Below are 13,472 nucleotides of genomic sequence, written 5' to 3'. Positions count from 1 at the left end.
CTTCACTACCAAATATCACTGGTGAAGCTAAGCTCTTTGGATGATAGAGGTAGCATGGAACTGTTTCTATGAAATTCCTGGGTATCTTCCAGGGGATTATTAAGGGGTAGTTGTCCATTGAAGAGCTTCAGAGGCAGGTTACAGTAAGTGTGGTGGTTGCTTAAGGAAGGTACAGGCAAGGTGCTGGTTGGCATCTCGTGTTTATAACTTCTGCAACAGTGCCTCATTTGCATCGAATCTGAATGGTGGAAATCAGGGAGATCAGCTTGAGATGATACCAGTGAGGATGCGGTACTGGTCATGGCAATAGAGGGTATAGGTTGGAGTTCTCCAAAAAGTCCTTGTTCTGCAGAATCCATAATGTGGCATCGAGAAAGCACTTCCTTTTTCCTGATGGGCATTTCATATACTAAGTGCTTCCAAAACTTAGAATTTAATTTGCTGCTTTTGGGTCCCTTCCACTTGATTAGTGACAGAAATTTGATGCTGTGCTTTAGTGATTCCACTTCCTGGCAATTCACCCTCCCTTTTAATTCTGTACACTCAATCAAAATCACTTTGATTTCTCCATTGACAAGCATGTTATGGAGTCTGCGTTCCAATTCAAAAATACTCCATCCTCTTCTGAGAATATAGTTTGATGTTAGCATGATAATAAGTCTTCTGCTTTGCTCAACACATCTTGTGAGATCTTCAATGTATGCTACAAATCACAGAAAGAGAGAAAGAGTAAAACAAAGACATTTCCAGTCTTTAAAGCATTACGTTTGCACTTTAGTATAGTAAAGATCCAGTCTTTCACTACTGTACATCATATTTTCTTTTGTTGTATTGCACACTCAGAAAGCCCATTTCCTTAAAAAGAAAAATGAAAAACAAACAAAAACAAACACCTGCTTAGACCTAGCCAGTGTTGCTCCATTTCAGCATTTTCCTGTACACCAAAAGGTGGCAGGTTTCATTCCCAGTCAGGGCACATACCCAGGTTGTGGGTTTGATTCCTGGTTGGGACATGTATGGGAAGAAACTGATCAATGTTTCTCTCTCACATCAATGTTTCTCTCCCTTCTCTCAATTAAAAAAAACTGTTTAAAATACTCTTTTTTTTGCCCTTCATTACTTACGGTGTTTTGTTCGTGAATATTAAATCTGACTTCTTCAGAGCGTAGGCATATTTCAATTATTTTTATTTATTTGATCGTTTAATTTAAAGCAGGCTTCCAGGCTTATACTCTAAGTAAACAAGCAATCAATCAGTTGATGAAAAGAAAAATGGAACTTTTTAATGACTGAAGAGTCACTGTATTTATGGGTTTTGTTTGCTTTTCCCCCTATTTTTCAACTGCAAAACAAGTAGGGAGGGGTCTATGTATATGAACTACTTCAAACATGCTGTGACAGAAATGGTGGAAAATCTAGAATCATAGTTTGTTTCTCCAAATACTTTCTGTTACTTGCAACTTTAGGTTCTCCATTTTGCCCTTAAAATCCAGAGATAGGGAAGTGGTATGTATGTGCCCATGAATTTTGAACCAGCTGATCTTTTTTCAGAGGAAGAGAGAATGTTGGAGTTGAAAGTGGGGGGTGGTGTGGAATGAGCAGAAATGGAGGAAGAGTCTATCAACTGAGAAGGAAGTTTTAGTGCTAGTTTGTGGAACAATTCTGAGAGTGAGGTGAATATGTTATGGCCTTTCCATGGTAGAAAAACACTCAACTTGAAATTTATCTATACCATGGAATAATCCTTTTGCAAGCATCCTTCCCAAAGTCTTATCTGCCAAAATGGGAAACACACACGTGTTAACAAATGGAGACTTGGACATAGGTGCTACAACAGAGAGTTGTCTTTACTAAGCAGAGCACAAGATCTTGTCTGATGTGCAGTGTCCTCTAGCAGAAACAGTGCTTACAGAAGCATAGCAACATCTGTCACTGTAAATCTGTCCAAGGTTACAGACTGCTTTCAAAGAGTCACGTCCAGTACATAGTGTGGGACCACCAAACAGCCAAGTATAAGCCATTTGAAAAGAGAAACTTATTTTACAGATGCATACTTTGCAGATGATCTCTCTTTCCCAGTGTTTACTTCCACCACTTGGCAGCAAAAACACTTTCACAAGTGAAAATGAGCAAACTTTTTACACACCCTACCGATAAACAAGGAACTTTTAAAGAGATACACATAGAATTGCCCATTTTCAATTAATTGTTACTGCTGTTTTGGTTTTTTACTTAATACATTTTAGCACTTTTTTATGCAGTAGTTACAATGACTGTTTCTGAGAGGATAAAGCAATTACTAAGTGGGAAAAGAACCTCTTAAGAATTATAAGCATTTTATTTAAGCGTTTTATTTTAGAGATTATGTATTCAGGGAGAAATCAGCATTAAAATCTGCAAATAGTAAAAACAAAACAAAACAAAAGAACAAAACAAAAAACATCACACAAGTAGCAACAGGGAAGTTATCACTCAGAAATTATCATTTAGAGAACTGGTGAAACAGAATGGAAGGCAAGGTAGAAAGTTTCACTAAAGTGGAAAAATATTATCCCAATGCATCAACATCTCTGACTCTTCATTTTATTCCTTTCTTTCTGCTCCCCAAAATAAAGAAGTTATGTGGGAAGCTTCATCATTAGAAGTTGGATCTGTAAGATACAGTAAAATAAACTATCATGCATCTTTCCCATTATTCATTTCACCTTTCCTCCAAACAACAACAAAAAGAAAACACAAAACCAAAACCAGAATTATGGTATATGTGCAGGAGTCCATGAAAATACAGTTTTACCAGGTACATTATGAGCTAATGGTTAATTTTATAGAAGAATCCTTTAAAAATAATTTACCAAGGAGTTATTCTGAATAGTGTTCTTCCATCATTAATTGCAGTTTTTCCATTTAGTTTTTTAAAAATTGTCTGTACAAACCTCTGTAACATAAACTATACATCTATGAAGCATATCTTCTTGCTTCCAAGAAAAGCACTATTTCTATATGTTGAGATGTAGTTTAATTTACTTTTTAACTATACTTTTAAAAACAAAAGATATATCTATACATATATCTATCACTTAAAGAAAAAATACAACCCAGGTGTTCACAGTAATTAAAGAAAATATCCACATATATACTAATTAATTTTATTGGTAAATAATTAACTTTGGCTTTGCTATCCTCTTTCTCAAATAGGAAATTGAACAGGGTATAATTTCCCCCAATTAATACGATTATTCCTTCACCTATTATATTTTTCCATTTGATAGCTAAGGATAATGCAACATTTAGGATTTTTTTGTGTGTGTGGTGGTGGGGGCGCTTTTTGAGACTTATTAGACAGAAATTGCTTTTGCTCCAAGAATGAATGCCTGTGAGGACAGATCCCACTATGCTCAGCTGCACAGGGTGTGGGTGTTGAAGGAAACCTTGGAGAGAGGGAGTGGTTCTTGTCTCCTGCACACTACTCTTGCTGTGCTTATCCTGGCAAAGCCTAGTGGAGAGTTGAGGCAACCATCCAGATTATTCCGGCTGCAAACCTCCTGTGGAAGAAAAAAGGTCTGAATTATCCTGGTTTGCCCTATATATACATTAATCATATGCACTGGAATCAGTCAGTTAGTACCTCAAAATTTTCCCTGAGTAGGCACAGCTGAAATGTCCCAAAGAAAACATGAGCTATTTGCTTGGGCCCCGAATTTCATGTTCCATTTCACTTGGTAAAAAACCAAGTGGAAGTTTTCAGATGTGAAGCCCACATTTCACTTCTTGGGATGGTGATCAGTGGCTGGGCAACAATATCAGTATTTGAAAGCAGCTGGGGAGGTGCTTCTAAGATCTGCCTGGCTCTAAGGAAAAGAAGAGACTGTACCCTAGCTTCCATATTCTGGCTCTCCCTCTGTTTTTCACTCTCTGCTTTCTTTCTCACTATTTCTTTCTGTCTTTCCATCTTTACTCTCTTTTTCTCTCCTGCCTATCTCCCTTTGCTCCCTTCCTCCTTCTGTTCCTTCCTAAGTCTTTCTTTCCTTCTCTTTATCTTTCTAAAAAACAACTTAGCCAGCATGGAAAATTAAAAGTAAATTAGCAAGAGACCAAAAAGGTAGAGTTAATATTTTTCACTTGCTAATCTTTAGCCAAGGATTTGTTGCTGGCTTCTACCTAGCAAGTGCCCAAAATAATTTCCTCCTTACCTCAGGGTTGCATGTCTGCTTCCAATGACCGAATTGGAGCCTAATCCATTAGGATTATGTACTGCTTTTGTATGGCTTGTGAGCTAAGAATGATTTTTAAACATGTTTAAAGTGTTGTAAAAGAAGAAAAATAAGAATATGATGTAACAGAGGCCATATATAAACCACAAAGCCTAAAATATTTACTATCTGAATCTTTACAGAGAAAGTTTGCTGTTCCTGAATTAGAGATCAATCAGGGTGTGTAGGCTTAAAAAAGTTCCAAATAAACTGAGCAAAAAGGCGTATCGAGTTAAGAAATTGCTCATCCATGGCTAGTGTGGTCTCTGACAGGAAATGGTGTTACCCATGGGCTGTGGCTTTGTTAGAGATGTTTTAGAATCCTCCAAAGACCATTTTAGAAAGCTTGTTATCATGAAGAAATCATAAAGAAATGCCCCCCCCCCAAATTACTAAATCCACAGCACATATGAATATTCACTATACATTGCCCTGAGTTATTCAGGCAAATTTAGCAAATGACTAACAGGAATCACTTAAAATACTCTTTTTTTTCTACAAAAATATAAAATATCCCTTAAATTAAAGGTTATTAAAGTAACTTACAATGACAGAATAAACTAAAGGGAATTGTGTCTTATAGCCTCTTGCTTCTCTAGACAAGGCTGTAAAACCACATCAGATTATCAGACATTAAACAAAGCCAATTACACTTAACCTATTTGTGATTTTAATAATTTGGTAAAGAAAAAATTCCCTTTGATAAGTTTTCTTAAGTTGGTATAAATTCATTTTTCACATTTAAGTGCACCTGCAAAGAATATTTTCCTTTTATCTATAGTATACTGTTCTTTTTGATAGGAAGTTAGAAAAAATCCCTTTAGAAAAAATGCACTGTCACTATGCATTGTCCTTAGGATGTATATTTATTAGAGAAGTGAAAAAATATCATGTCGGTAGCACCAGTGTTTGTAAGAAACAAGGAAAGTGACTACCTAAAACCGTATCAAAAGCAAATTCAATTTTAAAATCACTTCCAGGGATAGTTGAATAAAATTCCAGTGCATTTAGAAAAGTAGGATTAGATATATAAAAGTGAGTTAAAAATAGGACACTTATTAACAAAGCAAAAATTATACTCTATGAAGAAATACAGAAACAAAATTGAAGCAGACATAATGGCAGACCCAATAAATTTTTCTAATGGGATGTATATAGTACTTTCCCAAAAGAACTCAGTATACCCCTAAATCTCAGGCTCTGAATCTGCTGCAGATATAGGCAGAAGGACAAGGGAGAAAAACACTGTATAGCATGAATTTCCATGTGGTCTTGCTACTTCCTACTAACCATTTGATTCATCAAACTAGTCATTTAGCAACTTTGTAAATTATGTTTTATGTTAACACTTCTATTTATGTCAGGGTCATTATTATGGGCAGTTTGCACATTAAAAATATTAAAAGACTGTAGACAAAGACATAATTTATTAATTTTCCAGGTTCATATAATAGGAGTTCTATATGCCTATACCCGCAGTTCTGTATATCACTATCAGTTAAACAGACAAATCATTAGAGTGAGACAGGATGCATCAAAACAGATAACACTCCATTAATTTTTGGTGAACATTAGTTAATTGATAAGCTATCAATAATGATACTTATAAAACCTATGGGTTAATATGCCAAGACTTAAAACCAAGACAATTTCTGACAGTGGCTGAGATGGCTACCCTCCTATACCTGAGTGTAGAAACCAGCAAAATAATATAGGTTTTCAATGTATCAAAGAAAAATGTATGATTTAGCACTATATATTTGGGAAAAAATAGATCTCTGGTATAACTAGAGGATTACAGTGAGGTACTTTATAATGTAGTCTCACTAAAAATACTATCTGCATTTTCAATAATGATTTTAATACTAAGCTACTGAAATACTTACACAGGTTGACAACCTGAATCTTTATCTTGGCTGATGTTGCTAAACCTTTGGTGTTGTGATTCTCCCTTTGGTAAGATTCTGTCTGTGTTGTCAGCCACAGAGATTGAGGCAATAGAATTTTTACTTAGCTAGTTGTGTGTGAGGTGAAGAGGGGACTTTCTAAACATTGTGTGATATTACTCAACCTACAAAAAACTTCTATGTCCCCTCCCTCGCCAAGTCCTTGGCTTGATAATTCACAGATAGTTTGCTGGGATAAATATTTTGGCAGGTGTTTTGTTTCCAATTAATAGGTTAATCAACAGTTAATAGGGATTTGCTGAGACCTTGTGACTGTAGGGAATTATATTTATTTACAATTTTTACTTTGGAGGCTACATTTCTGGAAATGAATCCTTTACTTTTGCTATTGCATTTAACGTGTGGGTGGGTGGGAGAGCATGTTAGTGGACAGAATCTACTCTGGAATGTTTCCACTTCTCTAAATTATTTCTCTTCCCTCTTGACTTCCTCACCAAGAATAGAGAGGTAGGAAAAGGAACACATTTGGAGAATATTGAAAGAAAAAGAATGTTGAGAGTAGCAAAGAGAGTTTATAAAATGTCTTTACCCTTCTCTTTTTTTTAAAAAAATATATATATTTTATTGATATTTTACAGAGAGGAAGGGAGAGGGATAGAGAGCTAGAAACATCAATGAGAGAGAAACATCGATCAGCTGCCTCCTGCACACCCCCTACTGGGGATGTGCCCGCAACCAAAGTACATGCCCTTGACCAGAATCGAACCCAGGACCCTTCAGTCCGCAGGCCGATGCTCTATCCACTTAGCCAAACTGGTTTCAGCTACCCTTCTCTTTTCTCCATTACTTTCATATCCTAGAAAGTTGTAGATATGCTAATTCCAATGAGTGCAATCTTAGTAAATATGAACAAGACAACTTGCTCCTTATACAGTTTTTTTCTGTGGTTCCTTTAGTAGTTAAGACACATTTAGCCTGTTCTCCTACACTTTTTTGTTCAAAGGTGCCTGTTCTTTGTGCTACCTAAACAGTAGGTTTCCTGATTGAAATTCTAAACAATGGATTCTTCCTTTACTTCAAACTTTGATGACACATCTTAGTCCACTAACCTCAGTACATTCCTGTGTACAATGGAGTACAGTTTCCTCTCTTTTGACTCTAACATAAAGGGAATGGTGAACATATTTCATTTTATTTCAAGTGAGTAAACTGCACACAATGTGTTAAATGATTGTACATGTCTCACAGTTTTTAGGTCACAGATGTCAGATTGTCTGGAAAAGGATTTTATTACTCCCTGAGCACAATTTACTTGAATGGTGTCCAATATGTCCAGCTATTAGAGGAACTATTGGCAATGAGTACTACAGGACCATGCACAATTTTTTTTGCATGCTTCACTTCAGAAGTGACTGGGGATGATCTGACACCAGATACATTCTCCAGTCATTTGTCATTTAATTGTCAGCACAATCACATGGCTAGTGCTAAGCATTAAAGAACTGAAGATTGGACTAGTGAGGAAAGTCTAGCAAAATAAAGAATGAAATCAGACATTATTTATGTTTTCCTTAAATTACTGAAGAAGTACTAATATTCTTGAGAGAAACTCTCAGAAAAATTGAACATGATAACAAATGGAAAGACAATTTGATACTTGAAGCCAAATTCATAAATATAATTTCAACAGACACAGCGATAAACCATATGTATGATAATATTTTATTTCACTAGTATCTTTTTCAGATGCAATAATTCATGAATAACTCACATAGAGCTCCCCATACTCTTCCTATGAATAAAAGGAGAAATTGAGGTTAAAACCTTTGAAGGGTTTTTTTCCATTCAATGTCCACTTGGACATCTTTAGATTTTCCCAATATATTCAGCCAGAACTTGCTCAATTTATAATTGTTAAATTATTGCATATGTACATTTAAGCACTTAACTTGTTTTTCTTAAAGGCCAACAAAAGTTATAGATTTGGGTTGGTTTTATTCTCAGTCTTAGAATGCTATTTTATCCATCTAATTAGTAACCCTCAGCCCAATTTAATAAACTTTTATATTTTCATGTTCTTAAATCTTTGCAGAAACACTGAGATATTATGGGCTCAAGAGCCTAAATGGTACTCATCCAAAAATGTCCCCAATCTCAGGATCTCAGTTGCACAGCTGGGTTCTGTTGGTCACATGTCAGCTTCAGAGCACATCTGTTCATTCCTTTAGGATCCACTAGGCCCCATGAACACAATGTGCTCTGTGTAGAATACTTTACACCACAAAACCCAGCAGCTGCAGGGGTGAAAAAAAAATCTCTACTTCTCAAGTTTGTGTCTCTAGGCAGTTTTGAGTAGGCTGTTTTTGTTTTTTTTAAATAGGCTGTCTTTTGGTTGCCTGTCATTTCTGACATTCAGATGCCTGTTGGCAACAAAGTTGCTTTTGCTATTCTCAAGACAGAAGTTTCTAGCCTGGGAAGAGACAGACCAAACTTTTACTGGAAAGTAGGAATTCTTGCCACTTTCAGGCACCAAACCCAAGAAAAAATAAGAAAGATCCTGGCCACAGTCCCAAGAATGGAAAGGTTGGTTACTGCCAGGAAAATAATGTCCAGATCTGAAGACTTTTAGTTTTAGCATTAAGAGAAAATATTTATGTCAAATCTTCCCATCTCTGCTGGTTCATGATGACCAAAGGACACTTCCCCAGTAGGCCATGTGAGAAAGGTACAGACACTTCCACCTCACCTTGGAAAGTGCCATGATTTTTTGAAGCATTTTGAGAACTCTTGGAAGAGATAGAGGGAGGGAAGGAGGGAGGGAGGAAGGAGAGAGAGAGAGAGAGAGAGAGAGAGAGAGAGAGAGAGAGAGAGAGAGAGATGGGAAGGGAGACCCATTCACCATTCATGTGCTTTTAAAACTGTATACATTGGAAAGGTTAATGATTTTTGGTGTTAATGATTTTGAGTTGGAATACTATGAGAGTGGTACAAAGAAAACTAAAGGCATTAAATATGAATGGGTTTATTTCATAGACTTCATTAATTTGATTCATAGAAAATTATTGTCATAGGTCAAGAATATTATAAAGTTTGCTGTTACAATCCTCAAAGGCCTCATTGATAGTTTTTGGAGGAAGGAGTAGTCTTGTATCAACATGTTTTAAATGATATGTGAGGGACAAACATAGCTTATAATATTATAACTAGCTCCCCCCCCACACACACAGGAATGTGTCTATATTTATATAGCATAACCTGTTAAATCTGTACCAATTACTGCAAGTACAGACCACAGAAGCTTCTTTAATAACATACATACACCAAGTCCAAAATGTTCTACTCTGTCATTCATGTGTAAATCAAATATATTATTCATATACTTCATCAACTTCCTGAATGCATGCTAAAAATGCCAAGGAAAAACTCGTTAATCGTGACATGATGACTGCTCAGCCAGCTCTGAAATGTTGATGGAAAAGAAAAATTGTCAAAGAACCTTTTTAAAAACTTCTGCAGGTTACACTCCAAAATTGGAATTCAGAGAACATGAATTTCCCTGTTGAGGAAGGAAGGATTAAAGTCAAACACCCTCCAGTGGTTGCATCTAAAAATTGCATAGTTGTCTCAATGGCTTACTTGTAAAAGGAGTCTCCCTGTCCACCACTGAGTATATAGGATCCAAGGCCCTGCTCAGTCTGATGGTTATGTAATCTCAAAAAGCTAAAATTATTGCTATGGAATATAAAATCTCTGCTCATTCTGATGGCATCTTCTTGGGTGTTTCTATGTTAAATTATTTAAATGCCAATGTATAGTAGGTGATAGCCTCCTATCATCTTTTTTTTTTTCAATTCTCACCTGAGGATGCTTTTTTGTTTTATTGATTTTTTGGAAAGAGAGGAAGGGAGAGAGAAAGAGAGAGAGAGAGAAACATTCATGTGAAAGAGAAACATCGATTGGTCACCTCTGACTGGGGATTGAACCCAGAACCTTTTAGTATGGGATGATGCTCCAACCAACTGAGCCAACCGGCCATGGCAACCTCTTCTAATCTTTTAGATAGTTTGTTAATGTTCTCAACTATTGTAGTTTTGAGATAGGAAATACAACTTATATTAGCCTCACACCCTATGGTCAAGAAGAATGTTCAGACCTGTCTATGATATGGCAAAAATACTAATTAATTTCAATCAATTCAGCCAAACAATCAGCTGACTCAATGAGGTGTAAAATATTCTACCACCTATTTGGCTAAATTGACATAGCAGGTTGATTCAATTGACTTGTCAAGTCATCAAAATAGACTATCTGGGAGCACTAAGAGGACATAACTTTGAGATGCATCTCTCTCCCCATCATGCTCTCTGGTCTCATTCTCAGCCATGTACAAATAGGGGCTTCTTTACACAGTAAGCAAGTGTCATCTACTTAGTCTCAGGTAAAGTGGATCTCCTGTCTTCCACGTTGTCCTCATTTCCCTTTCTAACATATAATGGTGAAGCATTGTTTTCTAGTTCAGAATAAAGATGATGATGAAATGTTCAGACATAAAGACTGCCATTTTTATTCACTTGATGGGGTTGATAAACACTGGCTATTGTGGGGCTAACAATTTTGGAATGCAAGAAGGCAGAAAGACTGGCACCACATCGAATTCTACTGAAGATGACTTGACATTGAATGTAAATTCTGCTTGGTAATGATGTTATTTTAATGTAATTTAGGCTAAATCACTCTAAAATATATTTTACCAAATTTCTACATTTAATAAGTTGCTCTTGCAAAAAAACCCCAACTACATAGTAATCTAATAAATTAAGCAAAAAATAATAAAGAAGTATTTAAAATTTTATCAGTGATTAATCAACCACTTGTAGATAATTTTACAAATATCTGAAAAAATAAAATAATATATTCATCAGCCTGTTTTAAGGACTGATGCCATCTTTATGAATTACTCACAATATTTTTCTTTCAGTAGAAAGCCCCTTTGTAGCTTTCATATTCACTTTGTTAAAGAAAAATGTCTTCCACATACTGACATGCACAAATCTATGCTGTACATCTCAAACTAACATAGATTATTATTGAATGTAAACTGTAATTGAAAACTAAAATATAAAACAATGAAAAAATGTAAACCATTACATATTTTATTCTTATTATTTCCTCCTGTCTTAAACCAACACTGTTCAAATAAAATCAATAAGCATTTATGAAGCATCCAATGGGCTCAACTAATATGCTAGATGAAGACAGGGGCATGAGGATAAATGAGATAGAGTCCCTGCCCTCATGGAGCTTGCAATCTTGCTGACATAAATAGATGGGAATGTACACAAAATAATACAAAATATCACAAGAGTACAAAATTTATAGTCAAACAAGTGATTATACATCATGAAGGGCTAGAGAAATTGTTATTGACTTTTCACAGAGGCAGTTATATTGAGAAGGATTAGTAGGATTTATAAAAGTATAAAAGACTAACATGAACAAAAGCATTGCAGGGACACATAATGTATATCGAAGGCACAGTTTGACTACAGTGGAAGATATAAGTAGGGGAAATAGTAGGAGATAATTTTGGAAAATAAATCTGAGTTGACAGCAGATTATGGAAGTACTTAGATAAAAGTTATAAATTTTATTTTATAGGAAATGGTGAACAATTTAAGGATGTTAAATAGGGGAGTGATGTGATCAAGGGGGTATACATATTAGTGGGACTAGATGGATGAAAGGACAAATAGGGAAGGTAGAGAGTAATCAACATTACAAAAATGAGGTAAATAAGGCCAATGCTAGCATGGTAGAAGTGAGAATGGAAAAATGCAATAGCCATCGGATTTGGGAGAGAGATACGGAAGAATAAAAAATGACTGAGGTATTAGCATGTTCATTAAAGCTTGATCAGTATAGAAGTGGTATGTCAAATATCAAAATGAAGAAAATTACAGAAAGACAAAAGCAAAGGGCCATGTGAAGAAGTTTGGAGAATTCTTCCATTTGTGGTACAGGAAAGTAATGGACTTGTAAATACTGTTTTCTTTATTCTTTTCTATGAACATGTAAATGTGCATACTCACATACACACGCACATATACATAGACACATTTGCGCTCTGAGAAAATAGATGAACGACCAGAACTCAGTTGTTTCCATTTGTCTTCTGTCAGTTTAGTGACCACTGTGGACTGCTGATAATCTGAATAAATGTTATTGAGTAATAGCATGATCTAGTGAAGTGAGAACCAGAGGCAAACATACTGAGGCTCTAATTCCAGCTCTAACATTTACCAGCTACCTAATCTGAAAATTCTTTGGGGCCTTATTTTCTAATCTGTAAGAGGACAGTACCTGCTTTCTCTCTACATAAAATGAAATAAAATTATGTATGTGAAAATATTTTATATACTGTGAAGTACTGAAAATAAACATTTTTAGTTATGTTATCACAAGTGTATAAATGGTCCAGCTGGTGTGGCTCAGTGGTTTAGCATCAATGTATGAAACAGGAGGTCCTGGTTCCATTCACAGTCAGGGCACATGCCGGGTTGTGGGCTCCATCCCCAGTAGGGGACATGCAGGAGGCAGCCGATTAATGATTCTATCTCATCATTGATGTTTCTATTTCTCCCTTCCTCTCTGAAATCAATAAAAATATATTAAAGAACAAAAAACAAGTATATAAATAACCATATTCTGATTTGTGGTTACATTTCAGTTTTCCCCACTCAAGGATATTAACATAAACTCACATGCAAATTAATTCTAGCACTTTCATTTCCCTTAATGGCATTTTAAGGTCTTTGAAGGCTAGGACCATATCTTAGGCTTTTCTGTATTTTCCATACACTTTACCCTGTAAACATTCTGAATATTAACAGGAACAAAGTATATATTTTTACTTGGACCCGAATTTATTCTGAAAGCTCAAAATAGTTTTCAATATGTAACGTAATTTTCAAGTATCATTCAAGCCCACATAATCCACAACTTCTTAAAAATAATTTAAATATACAGTGAAAGTACAATTCCCAGTGGTCTCACATACCTATTTAAGTGGATTTTCTATAAATCTGAAAATGAATAACAAGGCATAAATTCAGAGTTATTAGTGACAATGATTGCATGTATATGTAGAAGTACAATGACAAAAGACCAGCTTTGGAATAAAAATACATTGAAAATACTTTAGCTGACTTATATAGACTATTTTTTAAGGAGTATCATTTTCTCAGAACACAAAGGCAATATAATAAAATATATTATTAAGGCAAAACTTAAAACTATATCTGAAATATAAGTGAAA

The 13,472-nt window shown here is 35.4% G+C and overlaps 1 protein-coding gene across 1 annotated transcript in view; it reads right to left on the bottom strand.

The window, feature by feature from the left end:
* Positions 1-5: 5 nt before the first annotated feature.
* Positions 6-13,472, bottom strand: part of IL1RAPL2 (interleukin 1 receptor accessory protein like 2) — a gene marked incomplete at its 3' end in the record, with an annotated part of 799,403 nt that continues 785,936 nt past the window's right edge. Inside the window, exon 9 of the mRNA XM_080652525.1 lies at positions 6-703. Coding sequence (XP_080508651.1) covers positions 6-703 — 698 coding nt within the window. The remainder of the gene's footprint in view (positions 704-13,472) is intronic.

The sequence above is a fragment of the Plecotus auritus genome (assembly GCF_963455305.1).
Source record: "Plecotus auritus genome assembly, chromosome: X".
NCBI lineage: Eukaryota > Metazoa > Chordata > Mammalia > Chiroptera > Vespertilionidae > Plecotus > Plecotus auritus.
Note: the sequence above shows the minus strand (reverse complement) of the source record. Positions and strands in the feature narration are given on the sequence as shown.